The sequence below is a fragment of the Cavia porcellus genome, unplaced genomic scaffold, assembly GCF_034190915.1.
Source record: "Cavia porcellus strain 051 isolate PalLab524CR breed Dunkin Hartley unplaced genomic scaffold, mCavPor4.1 scaffold_12, whole genome shotgun sequence".
Taxonomy (NCBI): domain Eukaryota; kingdom Metazoa; phylum Chordata; class Mammalia; order Rodentia; family Caviidae; genus Cavia; species Cavia porcellus.
The window spans coordinates 38,554,663-38,573,089 of record NW_026947495.1 but is presented as its reverse complement, the minus strand read 5'-3'; the positions used below and the strand labels follow the sequence as shown (position 1 = coordinate 38,573,089).

At 33.7% G+C, this 18,427-nt stretch overlaps 1 protein-coding gene across 3 annotated transcripts in view; it reads right to left on the bottom strand.

The window, feature by feature from the left end:
• The window catches only part of Epc2 (enhancer of polycomb homolog 2), a 116,373-nt gene that overhangs the window by 25,139 nt on the left and 72,807 nt on the right, over positions 1-18,427 (bottom strand). For all 3 annotated transcript variants that reach the window (XM_003478705.5, XM_013142532.3, XM_013142533.3), the window contains exons 3-4: positions 11,541-11,686; positions 3,190-3,396 (exon numbers count right to left, since the gene is read on the bottom strand). In XM_003478705.5, the coding sequence (XP_003478753.1) occupies positions 3,190-3,396; positions 11,541-11,686 (353 nt within the window). The remainder of the gene's footprint in view (positions 1-3,189; positions 3,397-11,540; positions 11,687-18,427) is intronic.

Genomic DNA, 18,427 nt, shown 5'->3' with positions numbered 1-18,427 from the left:
TTATTTAAGTCTCAGATTTTATTTATATTTTGTCAACTATCCTAACCACTGATCTTTATACTAATGGTTGCTACTATAAAGGTCAATAGTGGGACAATAAGGATTTTTATTGTTAAAATTTATTAATAATACATTTTTTTCTGAATGTAGAATTGGATTCCGGACTAATAATTGTGTTTTGTTTTCTAAATGCTTCTTTAATCACTTATAATTTGGAATAGTCCCTCTGCCTTCCTGTGATGATTATGATCATGACATTCTTGAAGAATAGACAATTATTGTGTGAGATTTCTTCAATCTGAGTATTGTTGATGTTTTTCCATGGTTAAATTCAAATTTTGTAAATACTATAGAAATTGTATTATATCCTTCTAACATCATTAAAGAGTTAGATAACAATACCTGTCCTATTATGGCTAATCAACTGATTAAAATGGTATCTTTAGGTTTCTTTAAATACTATTTTTCCCTTTTAAATGAACAATAATTTTTTTTTTTTTTGGTCTTTTTCGTTTTTATCGGTACCAGGGCTCAAACTCACGACTGCCTGCTTGCAAGGCAGGTGCTTATGCCGCTGAGCTAAATCCCCAGCCCCGAACAATAATATTTTAGGACTAAATGATTATCTTGTTTCTCATCAAATTCTCTGCCGTAAGTTTAGTGTCCATGGATTCTAACTTTTACCTGAAATAATTATTACTACTGTGGCTGCTGAATGGTGATTTTTCTAACACTTCACCAGCATTTATAAATTTGGAAATCTATTTAAAAAACTGTTTTCTTCTCTTTTTCTTAAGCAACATTTATGTCAGTATGGACGCATGGGATATCATTTATTACTTTCACTATTTTAACCTTTGAACTTCTCCAGTTCTGATCAGTGGAGTGCCCTTTTCAAGCTGGCCCACGTGTCCTTCTGCTATAGATTCACAATATTCTTCAATCACATTATTATTTTCTGGGTTAGCAGAGTATTTCTTAGAGGCTTATCTTTATATTTTTGAGATCACACACTTTTCTATTCTCTAAAAATTGTCCTATCCAATTTTCAAAAATTCGAAAGTATTCAAACTTTTTAACCTTTCTTATGTACAGTTGTCTCTGCTTAGGCCAACTCTTTTCCTCCTATTCCAGTTACATAATATGGTTTCTGTACCTATTGCCAAATCACTAGAGGGGTGTTTCTCAAACTCCTAAACCTTAGAAATAACTGCCGATCTTTTTATAACCAAGGGTGGTTCATAGGTGATTGTTACACACAGCCAGAACTAAGAATCACTATCTTGGGAATTTTGTTTCCTAACTACTTTATTTCTGGTCCTCACAGAGGGAGGAGAGAAGGCATCGAAATGAAGAGTTATATCCATGTGGCTAAACCAAGTATTTTGATTCAAGACATCTCAGTGCATTTAGACAGAATGATGTCATAAGACTAAAAATGGACGTCTAAATTAGTTTGGTGAATTAAAATTAAAAGTGCCAAACATATATGTCAGAAGTCTTTTGGTATTTGCATTCTCTATATAAGCGTTTTTTAACTCTATGGAAATACAAAAAGCAATAGCTTTTGTCAGTAGTACTCATTTTTTGTGTCCCTTGGTGTTTGCCCACTTTCTGATCCTCTAGGGAATACAGATTACTTACTGAATGCTTTCCTATCTTTCTCATTTTGAAGCACACTGACATTTCTAACTAGCAACATTGTATTACAGGAAATAAGTGTTTTTTAGTTCAACAACAACATAAAAAAAGGGCATCAGAAAAGAAAGTGTATATCACTCAGTAGAGGAATATGAAAATAATAGAGTAGGATCAGTGTCAAGAAGGTTAAATGTAAGAACCACTTGCTAGTAATTCTCAATATAAAGACAATAAATCATATTTTAACATTATTTTTATGCCAATAAATATTATACACTTAAAGTATTTTAACACTTTCAATAATGGAAGTCCAAAACACAATCCTTGCTAACAGTACATGTTTTACAATGTATTCAAGTCAACTACAGAGCTTTTAATAACAATCAGTCCATCAGATTTTCCAATAGTTCAGATAAACTTATCCTTCAATTCCAACAGTTCACATTTTTATAGAGTTTCACTGAATTTACATGTTTTTCTCATTTTAGTTTTTCTAAGAAAGGTTACATCTTCATAAAATATCTTAGATATCTTTATTCAAGAACCAAAATCCCAAACTAACAATTTAGCCTGAGTTAGGAAAAATCACCTACACTTGGGAAATTCATCTTCTAATGTTTAAGAAAATCACAACTACTTAAGTTACAAAAATTTTGGTTATTAACTAGTAGGACAGTTTCTACTAAAATATACCATCCCTAGCAGCTGTTATGCTTCACAGCTGTTAACAAATCACAAAGGTAAGCACTCGGTGTTAAGAGAAACAAGAATCCACAGAAAATGTTTTGCTTTTGATTGTAATTCTTCATGAGTTTTACATTTATGTTTCTGATTCTTTTAAAACGTTAGAAAATGTGTTACCATGTGTGGTAATCGCTGTTAATTATGACAAATGTAAAGTAGCAAATAGCTTCTGAAGCAATGCTTTCTTCTATTCCGTTATCATTCCACAGTGTGAGATCCTATTTCTTTTAAAATTCTGGCTCACACTGCTGCTGAAAGCGAGACAGGCACAAGTTCATCAATTTGAAATCTAACACAACTGTCAACTCTCACTGATACTTTTGCTGTTGCAGGGAATGGGCTTGAAAATGAACCTTTCCCTACTTCCCAGACTCCATAATAGCTAGAGGCAGTAAGATCCATTTTTTGCTTGCAAGAATTAGGATATCATTTTAAAGGAACGTTAGCTGTTAAATGACAAACAAAAGTAGTAGTATTTAAAATTCTCAGTTTTCCAAACAGAAGAGGTTCACAACCCAACATGTAGTTTACTGAAAAACTCAAAACTTTTAAGGCATATAAGGACACAAAATTCTTTATATCATGTCAACTCCAAGACTAAAAAAACAGTATATTCAAATTTATAAAGGGTATGGATAGTAAACATTGTAAACAAATGGCCACAACTGATGAAGAATTTCTAATTAAGTTTATCAGTCATTAACTCCCAATATGTTCAAATTATTCAAAATTCAAATTCTGAGAAAAAAAATTCATCTTAAATACTATTAAGTTACACTCAATTATATCTAATTTGCACATTACCTTTCGAGTTTGCATTTTCTCTGTTCTCCTCCGAAAAGCAACATAAGGGTCATTGTTTGTAGAGCCATCTCTTTTCTCTTGTTTTATCTGAGGAATGAGGGATGGCCCCCTACAATTTTTACGTTTTCTCACCCAGTAGTCATACACAGCTTTAATAAGGTAATCATCTTCATTTAGCAGCAGTTTTGCTTCTTGAAGTGTTACGAGCTAAACGAAAAAACACAAGATGTCATTGACTACGATGTTTGAAAGAGAAATCAAAGTTAAACTATAGCTATAGAAAAAAATGTGATTCATTCTAAGTTGTAATCAGATATTATGATGGCAGATGAAGACACAATTCAATTCAACCTAACAAAGAATTCTTAATTAGGACATGTAGCTACCAATATTCTGCCCTAAAAAGCAGTGGTTCTGCCTCATAAAAACACTTAAGAAAGCTAGATGAAAGATAGCTGGGAGGATAACAGATTTTTATATCACGCAAATCTTGACTAGAAGATATCTAGGATCTTTAAAAATTCTCATATTCTTTGATTCTACATATCTGAAGGTCACTAATTTTCCAATCTATTTTGGCTTTTATCTGTTTGATTTTTAGTAGAAACCAGAAAACACAGGTTTTGGCTTTTTTATCTACTTCCAAAATACATCACAACTTACTATTATGCCTACTTTAGAAATGATAAACAAAAGGACAAACAGCATGTTTCTATAGGTTTCAACATTATGCAATTCTGAATTCCTTGTACCAACTACATATAAAAGTAACTCTGCCATCCAAGTTGAATAAGTACTACAGAATCTTTGTACCTAATAATCCTTCTGCTCATGGTACTATGACGTCTGGGACAGAGTTCTAGGATGCTTTTCCTGTTAGTGGCGGCAAATCTTTTACAGCTTTCAGTGATACAAACAGCCTGCTATGGTACAGATGCCATAGGCTTGCCTCCACTGCTGTAGGTGTTCTATTATGGCAGGGGCCTACTTTTTAAATCAATGTAGCTGACACACTTCAGACTAAGGTTTATAAAAATTTGGTTGATCGCACCTGCTGCCTTGCTCCTTGAGAACATCAGATCAACTAATCAGATTTAGAAGGATAGAACTGGCATTACACATAACCATTTAAAATGTATTTTAGAAAAAGGTCATGTCACTTTAGGGATGGAAAGCCTCCCTGCAAGGATGCCATCCTAAGTCAAATTTGCAACATTTTGAGATGAAGACTCATTTTTCAGAAAAAGTTGAGTTATTTCCTAAGAAATGTTTCTCTAAAACTTGGAAATGAAGGGCAAGTTTTTCTCATTAAAATTGTAAGAGCAAAATATAGATTGATCTACATGCTACATGAAATCATCTGAAGGAGGTGTGATTCACTAAATGAATTTTCCATTATGATTTCACTTTTCATGTTGTTGTAACTTCATGGAATAAATGAACTCGTCATAGTCCTATGATGGTGATTCCTAGCATTATAATTTGGCTGTCAATATAATTTGAGCACAGGAAGAAAATACACTGACAATTCAGCTTAAGTATCCTAGTGCAGGTGACAAATACATTTAGTGCCAAAAAAGAATCAGTGGCCATTCTTTGGTTACCCAAAGAATATCTCAGTGAACACAACAACTGTATCTGAGAGGCTAAGTAACTTGGACAGCTAGATCTTAAACCATGAGACCAAACCAGCATTTAAATCAATCAGTATTTCCCAACATTCCCTTTATTTTATTTTATTTTTTACTTTATTTATCTTTTTGGTACCAGGTATTGAACTAATGACCCTGTGTTTACTTGGCAAGCACTTATGCCACTGAGCTAAATCCCCAGCCCTCAACATTCCCTTTAAATGGATACCATACCACTGCTAGTTGTTCTCTGTGATGGTAACATAGTATCTAACCCCTAGTCTATAAGAACAGTAGTTAAGTAAGGATTGAGCTGTCTATGGGTTTGTTTGTATGTGTCTGTGTTACTGCAGACTGAACCCAGGGCATCATGTATGCTTACTCAAGAGCTCTACTACTGAACTGTTGACTCACAACTGAGTTTTCTGAATCTAACAAAATTCTACCTCATTTTAAAAGCATCACAGCACCACCAGCAGCTCTCATGTGCTCTGGAGCTGTACTGAATGTGCTTCAGATGTCTGGCCACTATGCTGCTGATAAAAGCTTATATTCTTTGATAATTAAATAAAATATGTAAACTGATCCTACAGTAAGGAGAAGGTTAAGAGCTCTTTCTATCACTCAGCACAACAGTAGTGAGTTTCCTATTTAACAATATTATCAAACTGGCACTTCTTCCTATGTTCTTGCTCTTGCACAAGGTGTCATGAGAATTAAAACCTTTGGTCAGCTTTCCTTTTTTGGTGTTGCTTGCTTCAGCTCATGTCTTTTTGCCTTGTTGACAAGTAGGTTTTTTACATCATAACTAATAATTTAATAAAGGTTACAGTTAAACACCATATTGCTTCAGTGAGCTGCTATGTTGTCACATAGCAACCTTCTGTTTTATGAGAAAAACTTAGCTTTACAATCATTCTGTAAAATTTATCTTTAGCTATTTTAAAGTATCACACATTTCATTAATACTGACTGCATTAATTTGAGTAGGAAAGAACTTTGCAGATATGGCAGTCAAAATTATTGTGCCACATTATAAAAATTCACAAGATCAGAACTCTACTTTTATATACTATGTAAAAAATTCTGTCACTTTGTTTGGATTTCATTCTCTTGAATATGGAGGAAACCAGTTATCTAATTGGCAAAAGGCTCTGTGGTAAATTTATTATTTCTGAGATTGCTCTGAATTGTTTGATTATTTGCAAGACTTGAAGTTGGGGAGTTAAAAAATTATTGTACCATTTGGGTTTTTCTTCTGGACTGCTCTAGCTTCATGAGGACAAGGACTAGTTTACCAATAGGCAAAACTAATGACCTAGTAATTTTGATAAATATATTTTAAATATACAAATTAATAAATTATATCTGTATTTAGTGGTTTTAATTTATAAAAGTTAACTAAGCAAAAACAATAATAAAGTATCATTAGCCTACCATTAGTTTATAGGTTGTGGGGATGGAAAAAACTATGATTGAATTCATTATTGAAAATAAACATTCTATGGCTAAAGGTAAGATAATTGCCAATTAGGTAATAAGAAAACAACGTGAATTTTAGAACTGCGTATTAATGCAATAAGATACAATAAGAGAACTTTCTGGAAGTATCTGCATTCTTTTCTACTGTTATAAGCTCTTTTTTTCACTTCATTTCTTTCAAATTTGATGACTTATTATCTGTATAAAAGTCCAAACAGTACTACCCAAAGCAGGTCTCCAAATAACTATAAACATGTTAAATTAAGAAAGGGTTAAAAAAAATTCACTTTTCACCTTATTTAAGAATCTAAGTTCAAAATTGATACAGTATATTATGATACGACTCAGTAAGTGACTGGAAACACTGATCTTTATAAATGGCCTCCAGAGCGATGTGACGTGCAGTAGTGAAGACATGGGTGCTCTCGCTTTTTTCCTCTTTTCTCAATTCCAGTTTTGAGGTAGTGGCAGCTGGGTCCACCATTCAGTTGCCAACATGTGGCTCTCGGTCTATGCCAGGACCTACATATGTTCAAAATGAGTGACCAGATCAAGCCTCATATAGCCTCACTGGAGAGCATCAACCTGAAAGATCAAATTGTGCTCCTGGCGGGCATTCTACTGGAGGATGAAGCCATCTATGCCAGTGTAAGACAGAAGCCCTGGCCACTCCTGGCAGTAGCTGGCCACATGCTTGGAGGTAAAGTCCATGGTTTCCTAGCCCCAGCTAGAAAAAGGAAAGGTCAAACTCCCCAGGTGGCCAAATAGAAGATGACAGGCTGGGCCAGGCAGCAGATGCAGTACAACTGGTGCTTTGTCTATGCAGTGTCTACCTTTTCCAAGAAGGCCCCAAAGCCAACTCTTAAATCCTACATAATCCTGGCTATCTTTAATAAAACCACTTCACCTATACCCCTCCCCCAAAAGGCCCCTTACTGTATGTACACAGTGCCACAAAATTAGACAGCCAGTATGAGAAAATATCAAAACTTGAAATAAAAATACATATGCTATACATATTGAATATTCTATGTAAATGAAAAGAAAGCATTACTTTTACTAAAGGTCTAGAAAATGGAAAAGATTTCAACTACAAATTTAGAATTGATTATAAAATCCTTCTATCGCTGGGAAAACACGCAAATATAAACCACTATTTTTTTCAAGGGACACACCCAATAAAAAAAGAAAATACCTGTTATATTCTGTGACTACAAATGCTGCAGGTGAATAAATACTTTTCTCTCACAGAGAAGTGACAATCCATTAACATTCATTCACACTATTATTAGTCTGCTTATCTTCATGCTTGACATAACCACTTTAGAAAGATCTGTTTGTTCATTTCTTCCTTCAAAGCTTCTCCTATAGTTTTTTGATTCTTAACATTGCCAAGACTTAGGTGAACTACAGCTATTATGGAATAATGAAATCATATTGATAAAATAATTAGGATAAAGGCCTTTCCAACTTTGTATTGTTTAAGGTATTAGAAATTGTCAACAGTTCTATTAATCTTTCATTTTGGAGAAAATCTTTTCTCACTACACATTGATAAGAGTAAAACCAACCTCTGTAGTCATAGAAATGACTCTTTGATCTTTTAACAATAAATAAATCTAGGTAAGACAAGAATTTATCTGAAATGGGAAATATAAACATTAAATTCAAATTACTTTTAAAATCAGACTAGCCTTTACATAGCACAGTTGTAACATACATGTATACACATATTATAGCACTATGTGGTTTAAGAACTATTCTCATATGACAGGAACAACCAGATCTAGACAAAAATTTCATTTTTAATATAGAAATATTTAAAACTTAAAGAACACACCCACATTTCTAGAATACACAAGAATCACTTTTGCTTAATTGGCACAGTATCTGGTATATCAGCTTGAGGCCTGGCCCACTCAGAAGATAATTAATAATGTCATTTCATGCACTGGAAAGGCATGATTTAAAAACTGTGTAACAGAAAAACTGATGGCTTGATTACTGAGTTTTAGACACCTTTAATTAAAATTTTCCAAGTACAATGATGGCTGGAAACGTACACTAGCCAAATTTCAGTCTGTAAGTAAGAGAAAGGAAAAAGGTTACTGAATAGTTCAACATTGTTTAAAGTGTTACAGAATCAGACTTAAGACTCTCCAATGCCTAAAAGTAGGCCACAGAACTGATCCAGTGGTGCAAACCACCTCTGCTTACACTTTGAGCACCAGTGACATGGGGACTGTAGTAGGATAGCTGATATTGTTGTCAAGGTAACTCCAATCTCACCACCATCTCCATGATCTTTGCTTCTGGGTTTACTGACTCTCAATTCAGATTCAGAATCTTTAATTGGCAGAACCTAGGTCATGTGACAGTACATTCATTCAACACAGGGCAACAAACAGTGCCCTGAAAGCAAAGGGGGCTAGAGAAAAAAAATCAGTTAGCATTTTCGGTTTTTAAGGAGACAGGGTAGCAGGTTCTGCCTTGTACAAAGATTAAGTAGAGGTGTCTCAAACGCAGGATGATGGCTTAGGTTATAAACAGCCACATAAAAGAGTATTAAGTGAAGAGTCAAAAGAGATGGACATTTACCAACACATATCTTTCTCCCAAAAGGACTACCTAACTGTTCAGTGTGCTTTAGGAGCCTTCCTGGTACAAACCCACAGCTTCAGCTTCCCTCTGGGTTTTAATCTCCAAGTATCTGGCAAGAATCTGGCACAGGAAACAGACCTACTGCAAACCAAGGACTCTAAATTACAGAACTTGGCTGAGTAGAAGTGGGGAAGAAAGCAGTGCAAATTCCTTTAAAGATACTGTAAAGTAACTGTGAAATATCTAGTAAAATTACCATGTTGGGATATAGACTACATGTTTAGTAAGAACAGTATTAGAAATGTAGAACTTGGTATTACTAACAGATGGGACAATGTAAACCTGTAAAAAAGCATGTTATATTAGGGGACCAGGGAGAAGTTCAATGTGGGTCAAGTCAGGTAGAATATAGTTTTTAAGGATAGTGTAAATAATTGAAGGCTTTTGAAAAGTAGGCTGGTTTTGAATAAAATAGCCAATGGCAAAACAGCAGTGGTTGAGGTGAGAGGCAGTAAAAATGAAGGAAGTGGGTATACTCAACAAATACAGTATTTTAGAACAAAAATTGGCTTAAGTATGATTCTGATACAATTTTGGGGGGTGGGGGGTACCGAGGGTTTGAACTCACAACCTTGTGCTTGCCAGGCAGGTGCTTATGCTGTTGAGCTAAATCCCCAGCCTGATACAATTTTTAAGAAGTCAATCATTTCAGTGGAGTGTTGGTCAACTGTCTAGCAGACCATACACTAATGCCACTAATTAAGAGAAAATAAATGGGGTGTGGAATGGATTGGAAATGCTGAAGCACTTGATAATGTAGGATGTTTTTGTAAGAAACATGGCTTACAGTTCAGTAAGTAGACACAGGAAATGGGAATGATTAATACAATCTTGGTAGCTTAAAAGATTATGATGTGTGATAGGAAAATACAATGCATATCTGAAATTCAAAAACATAGTAAAAACACTACTACTAATCACCCTCAAAGTACTTCCCCCTCACTTCAAACATACTTATCCCATTGTACTCAGTACTTTCTAAACCAGTTCTGGAAGTCTTTTTGGAAACAAGGTCTTGCTTTATAGTCCAGGATGGTATTCCACTCATAGCAATTGTTCTGCCTCAACCTCCTGAGTGCTGGGATTATAGGAATATACCACCATATCTGGCATGGAAGTCATTTCTTGTGAGTGTCTTTAGTTGCACTGTGTGACTGTCTTATTGTTCTGAACTGATTCAAAACATTTACCTCTCATGGTCATTTTTACTTTGAGGAAGAGAAGTCACATGGTACCTATATGGTGTTTTTATAAGACACTCTTTCCACTGGATAGTATTTGGCAGCAGCATGTATTTTTGATCATATCTCAAAAAGACACTCATGAAAGACAACTCTCACAACTGCTTCACATAGAGGCAAGAATAGTAAGTACGGGTGAGTATTCTGAGGGTCACTAATGGCTATGTGTCTTGTGCTAATAAAACCTCAGGGACCTAAAAACTTAAATTATAGAATATAGGAAGTTAATTTGTATATGTACATTGAAAAATTTAAATCTACTGTAAAATGTTTTAATTTTAACTTTGCTACCTGTACTTTAATGACAATTAGTATACTATCAACATACCACACAGGTACACCAATATTATTTTCAAAAAGTTTATTTTGAAAATTAAATTACTCTATCAACAAACGATCATTATATTAAATTTGGAAAACAGAAAAACAGATAAACATAAAAATCATCAATAATTCCAACATCAAAATACAACCATTTTTTACATTTTGTTGAACTTTTCTTAAGTACTATGTAAATACAAATGCTTTAAGAGCCTCAGAACTCTCTACATAAACAATCCTATATCGTGTTTTTGAGCTCTAGTAACTCTATAATGCATAATCTCCTATTAGTCACCTTTCAAAAATCATGACTTTTTAATAGCTGTATTATATTTTACCCTATATACAACATACTGAAAAATCTTTTGTGATCAAATCCAGGGCCTTGTATACATTAGGCAATCTTAAACCCTCTATTTTTCTTGTGAATGATTTCCAGATAGGATTACTAAATCAAAAGGATCTAATAAACATTTTAAAGTTCCTTGTATGTATTGCCTAACTGCTCTTCAGAAAGACCCTTTTAAGTTCCCTGTGCCATACATTAACATCTGACTAAAGAAAATGTGCCATTATTTTGTGAATTTTTCCTAACTGAAACCTAATATATAATTAAAACTAAAATCCACATAAAATGAACACCTTAATATGAGTAACTGAACAAAATTTCATGACTATCTTAGAGATTCAACCAAGCAAATTTAGTTAATGAAGCATCAAAAATACAGTCTTGTGCTCACTTCAGCAGCACATATACTTAAAAAAAGTCTTATGAAAAGGATTTAAACAATACTGTAACACTGTATTTTTTAAACCGTACAGTAAAAGGAACAGTACTCTTCATGCTCCAATTCAAGATAATTATTCTTATGTATTCTGTCCAAGGACTACTATAAGTAGAAATTCTGGGATATACAGAAACTCAAGAGATAATAAAACACCTAAAGAAAACGCAAAATAAGGTGCCAACTGAGTTAACAGTAAGATAAGAAAACATTTTTAGATGGTACAGTACCTGATTAGAACTGGCTTTTTCCAGTCTGTCAATCATAATTTCAAATTGCAAAGGCTTAATTTCCATCTTTCTGTTAAGTCTATTTAATAAAGTTTCATCTTCTGAATCCATATCATAATCTGGTTGTTCATTGTCTAGATTAAAAGCTAGAAAAGAAAAGAAGAATTCTTCAAACTAAGGTGAAATTAGTTATGTAGTATTGTATCACATTTCACCATAGGCTACTTCTCAATTCGTATGCAATGAGCTCATGAGCAAATATCTACTTTCAGAAACTGCACAATGGGAAAAAAATTTGCTTTACACATGATTTAAAATTTAATAAAAAAGTAAAAACATTAAGAAATTGTTTTTTGATTAAGTATCACAGATGTTTAACAAATAATAAAACAACAATTATTTTTTAAAAACCCATGATGGTGGTTTGGTAGTATAATAAGAAGCTAAGGAACAAAATTAGGAATACACAAATGAACCTGAAGTACATAGTGTATGATGAAAACAGTATTTTAAAGTGTTGAAAATAAAAGGTAAAACAGATTATGAAAAAAGCAGAAAGGGACAGATGGTACTTTAGCTAAATCCCAATCCTAACACCAATAAATGACATTATAAAAAAGATTCATAGCAAAAAAAAAGAACAGATAAGCTATAAAAATATTTGAAGACATTGCTGGAGAAAAATGCTGTATGGGCAGGTACAAATTCAGAAATCATACAACTAGTTAAACATAACTGGGCATGTAAAATTTATAAATTTTAATTAAATCAAAAGAAAGAACTGAGGAAAAAACACATAAAGGGCCAATTTTCTTAAAGATTTCTTTAAAATTACTAAGAAAAAACTTGGTAACTCAAAATCAGGCAAAGGATTTTTATTGGAAAATAAATAGCAGTAACTTTTGAATATGAAAAAGAATATTCATAACTACATAGATGCAAATAAAGTAAGGAAATAATGTTTTTACTCATCAAAGATCTAAAATTTTATACTATGCTATTTTGAAATGTAAGAAGGCAATTTATAAACTGATATTTAGTTTGATTAAAAATATATTCTCCCAGAATTGACAGTTCTAGCTCTAGGAACTTTTCCTATAGACTTACACTAAAACAAAATATATACAAGAGTATTAGCTATGACACTAAGAAGTAAAAAACAGCAGTAATATGTAAGATAAATGATGGCTTATATATGTATGGAATATAGACCAAAGTTCTGGGAAACAGCAACAGTGACCTACTGATGTGGAATGAAACTGATGTTTATGAAGTGAAAAAAAATGTTGAGTGTGTATAATGCAGTTTCAGGTATTTTAAAAAGGATATGGACAGATATATCCATACAAAGTATATGCATATGTTTATAAATGTACAAAATGTTTTTGAGAAAGTATACTCAAACTGGTAACAGTTCTGGCTGAGCGGATTGTGGGAGTAGGTTCAATGAGGTTAGAGGGAATTAAGATTTACTCTGTTTCCTTTCATATGCTTAACAATCTGAGCATGTACATGTGTTAACAGCTTATGTGGGAGAGGGAGACTGTCACAAACTACAGTTTGATACTATATGAGAAGATTTAAGCAAGGCAATAAAAGATATACCAATCACCAACAGGATGGCTAAACTGCCTGCACACCAACGTATAAATGAACAGCCTACATTCATTACCACCTGAAATATCCTGGTACTCTCAGATTCAGTATGACATTCTTAAGTAGTTTATGACACAGTGAGAGAAAATAGATGTGCATATGTATATTTATTATGATTTTAGTACAATCAGTCTCTTCCTACAATTGGTACTAACTTAAAACACTTAAAGGTTTTATAGTCAGTAAGTGACTACACCTCACAAATCTGAGCTCTAGTTCACTTGGGTCAGGCAATCATCAATGTGCTTTACACATACAAACTTATGGTAACCTCTCTATTTCGTAGGTAGCATGTTATCTTTCAGTGAGTAAAATGTTAAAATGTTATATTTAACTTAGATAATATACAATAAAATAACCAGGAGTCACAGCCATTAGTGAACTAATGACACAGGTTATTTTGCAAATTCACTTAAATATTACTGAAAACAAAATGCATTTTCTTCTTTTACATGTTACTCTTATTATCAACAATTCAAAAGTATGTTTTTTTAAAAGAAAATCAATCCAATCCATATCAAACTTAGTGACAGCTGATATGAATCCTAAACACTATATAATAAGGATTACTAAAAACTGTTTTTCCTTCCACATAGGATGTTGTATTTGTGAAGGCAGATAATGAATGATCAATGATCTGTGTTTATCCCACAGACTAACAACAAATATTTAATAAAATCGAGTAGTTGATACAACTAGAAGATACATTTGAGAATGCTGAACACAGTTAACCCAATATACTAATTTGTAAGTCAAACAAAAAAAGTTCAAGGGCAAGACTATATATACAAATTTTGCATGACCGTCTTTTACACACCTACCTAATCTTACTCACCTCTTGTTCCTCCACCTCCTATCTGCTCTATCTTCTTATTCTATTCTTACAAAAGCCAGCGCCCCAGCTTGTGAGGCAGGGGAAGGGACAAGAAAAGCTGGGAAATAGTTTAGAAAAATTAATAGTGAGAATTGATAGGAGATTTGTCAACGTGTTAAATCAGAACCAGGGCAAAGACTTGTACTAGGCACTACTATTTCTTTTTTTATTCAAAAATTATACAAGAAGCATTTAAGATTTAGGTATTTCTGTTGCTTCCAAACCAGGTACAGTTGGTTCATTTGTCCTCTTTTCACCTCATGTTATACTGATTATCTCCCCCTACCAGACAAAAAGATAAATTCTTTAAAAGCAGTAATTACTTCAGTAATATGTGTATTTCTTCGTCAAATACTTCAAGGGACCAAAAAAAAAAAAAAAAAAGTACTAAAAGCTGTTGATTAAAAATAGCATTTCTTAAATGTAAGAGATTTAAAAAAAAAAAAAAAACTATGGCAGAGTACTCTTGTAAGCTTGATACTTCATTTTTGAAACCCAGAAAACCCTGATAAAAGCCAAATCTTACAAACAATGGGTTAGTTCAACAGGCCAGTCAACCAAACAAGTAGCTATTCCTCCTACATCAATGTACAAGAGAAAAGAGACAAGGCAACAAAGTTGAAAATTTCTTGATGTGGTAAAAGAATAAAATTAAAATACGAATAAACTTAATAAAGAATGTGTTTGTATAGAAGAATTCCTGTGGTAATATTAACTAAGCAATAAATAATAAAAATGAGGGAATTTAAATATCTGTATGGTTATTACTACAAGAAGAAAAAAGAAATAGAAAAGAAAACAGACTGGAAAGTTTCCTATACTAATAAAGTGCAACAGCTTCCATGGAGATACAGAAATGGGAATAACCTTGTTAGAATATGAAGTATTCACAGGCTGGGGATTTAGCTCAGTGGCATAAGCACCTGCCAGGTAAGTGCAAGGTCCTTAGTTTGATCCCCAGTAAAAAAAAAAAAAAAAGAGAATATGAAGTATTCACAAGTTGACTGGTTATCAGGTAGAGAATATATATTTAAGTTTAACATTAGCTGATATGCCAATATCTAAGAAGTACAGATGTCTAATACAGCCTAGAAGAAAGAATACAAGGAAATTTCCCAGTATATGGCAAAATGTTCCCAGATAAAGAGATTTAGTAAGCATAGCACACAATGAGTAACATGCAATTAAATGCAGCAATAAGCCAGTTATTATCCATTACTTCATAACATTCTTATGAATATGAACTAGTTTTACAGTATGACCATCACATATTGTATTATTACTCAAATCTTCAAGAGGCAAAAATATAGGAATAATATTTTGAGTTTCTTGTTACCCCTTCACGGTCTCATCGTTCTCCTGATTGGTAAATGTGAGAGGAGTCCTAAATCGGCTCAGAACCTGGGTGTGGGCTCTCTTGTGATTCCTTTCTACCCTGTATTCTACTCAGCTTACCACTATCATAGTAAGCAGAGAAACTTGACTGCACCTTCAGGGGGAGATCTCGTATTAGTGAACTACTAGGAGGAAAAGTTGATCTAATTCAGGTTAAATATTAGAAAGTCCATTAAACCACATTTATTTTTTCAGGTTTGTGTTTTTAAAATTTTGTTATTATGCTGGTACAATTTAGATATACATATTGATTCATCATAAGGAATTTGTTATCTGTACACAATATAACGGACCTTCTGGTATATGTTTATTAGTTATAAAGCTGAAATTTTATGTCCATTTCTTAATCAGTTCCAAAATTGAGAAAAGAATGTTATTTCTTGCCTTCCTAAGCCCAGTTTTGCAGGTTATACTCAATATTTTATATCTTGCTAAACTTGTGTCTCCAGAACATTCTAGTTTCTATACTTCAGTCTCCATCACATGGCCCTCAAACAATCTATCTTCAACACCTGGAGTTTATTTACTCATTCTCTTTTTTCTTGTTATTTGGATGCAACATCATATGTAGTACAAGTACTAACACACTGCCGGCATTGAAAAACACTTTAAATTCAAGGCTTTACATTAACAACAAAATCCATACTGATCTTTCTTTACTTAATCCTGTGGATTCAGAACTCTGCATAAACCCCTTTGTAAATCACTGTGTCTGTTTGCCTGGATCCTCTTCAGCTATGTTTGTACCATAAATGAGCATCTCATCCTCAAGAGAGTTTGAAGCTTACTTGGGTCAGACATCTTAACAAAAATGTGAGGACAGAGGTGACTTCTGATTAAACTAAATAAAAGGATCACATAGTTTTCTTAAAATTTCAAACAAAAAGCAAAAGAATTCCCCCTCCCCATGGCATAAATCCTCAAAAGTAATGAGAATGAAGTAAAAATTATCTAATTTTCAGAATCATAAGGGTCATAATAATCAGATAAGAGAACACTAAAGCACCAAATGGTTGGGAAGGAGAATATAGATAGTAAGAAGGAAACTTCCTTTTTCATCTTGTCAGACTCTAAAGTTCCCTGAATCTTATCCTCATTCTCCTTATAGGAAGCCATTATTAGTTCCTCTGGGTGAAAATCTTTGTTAATTGTATTCATAATTATCTTGTAGAGTCTATTACTTGGCCCATATATACTTAATTATTTCTTTGGCTTTGTCTCCTCCAGACTTAAAGCTGTCTGTCTACTTAAGATGAAAATACCAGGTGCCACTAGAAAGGCCTTCCGTGGAGTATCTCTGACTGCCCATCAACAACTACGATCCCCTTTAGCCTGAAGAACCAGAGTGGTCATCTCCCTTTTCTCCCTCATGACAGTTTGGAGTACTTCTTCAGAGAGGAAATGTTATAGACAGCTAAGTTAAAATATTATAGACAGACAGGGATGGGCCCTGAAGGAGCTAGTGCAAAAAAGCATACCCTGCAACTATGAAGGAAAACAAACACCTCCCACTGCAGGTCAGATCTTAAGATAAAAGACAAAAATGCAGCCACACCATAAGGATAAACATCAGGGATTGATATTCTAATAGGTATCACCTTGAGTAAGCCAGAAGGAGCCACAAAGCCAAACCCATAGGCAAAGGCCCTGTATGCATGATTTCTACATGACTTGCTCCCCCATTTGCTCCCAATGTAATCAACTTTACCTGAGCAATTACACTCATAGTTTTATTGACTTACCTACCTTATGCCTGCCTTGCAGGTTCCCATTATTTCCCACCTTGGACCGGCCTTACCTTGTGGTTTTGCTCTATAAAAATCCCTGGAAAAGGTAGTCTTTGGCAACCCACTCAGCACCCCTCTGTCTCACTCAGACAAAGACTTTCTTTCTCTTGTTAATATATTCTGCTCTTATCCTCTGTTGTTCCTAATATTCATTCTTTGATTTTAGAGAATACAAACTCATACCAGACATTTAGCAGGCTGGGAGTTTCTTTCCTGTATATTAATCTGAGACCCAGAGTGTTGAAATTAAGTTATTCTTTGAAAGGATGGTATGTAGGGTACTTCTGAAAAATAGAGACCAGATATCAAGACCTTTCCTTCTCACATGTTATCACCCCAAAGGTTAATGCACACAGGCTGTTCAGGGCAACCTGGGGAATATGAAGCACCAGGCACAATGAAGATAAGTATAGGGCTCCAAGGCAAAGGATAGTAAGTGAAAGTCTGCATGATGTATCACAAAATTTCTCACCATATTACCCACCTGATGCATGCACCCCTTCCCACACCATCAACTCTGCTATAAGCACAAAAATACTGCCATATACTCCAAAACAAAACAGAAGAATTCCATTATGGGAAAACTAATCTCTGAAAAAATTACTGTCACATAAGCAAGCTTATTCAAATACAAATGGATATTAAAATGGTTCAGATATTTGAGAAAGGACAGAAAACAAACATTAAGAAGGATCTCAGAGGTAACAAAGACAACGCAGGAAGAAAAAAAATTGTATCTTGAAAGAAATAGTATTGAATCCAAGAAAGAGGAGGAAGAGGATATTGTATAAAAGAAATACCAGGAAAACAAACAAAAAATTAAAATGTAAAATTATAATAGAGAACATCAGTTCTCTCAACAGTAACAGTGGGAAGTGAAACACAAAGATATAGCAAAATTCCTGAAGGATCATGGTTTCCATTCTAAAGTTCTTCTATCAGTTAAATAAAAGTAACTAGACATGTAAGGACTCAAAAATTATCTTCTCTATATATATTTTCTTAAGAAGCTACCGGAAGATTAGAAGGGAGTATATCTAAAGGGAAGGAAGTGTGGAATGCAAAAATGGTAAAGTAATATGAGAAAAGTAAGGAAATTTCCAGGATGAAGACTGATAAACATGATGACTGACTGGTCCAAGACCAACCAGGACAAAACAAACAGCAAAATGAAT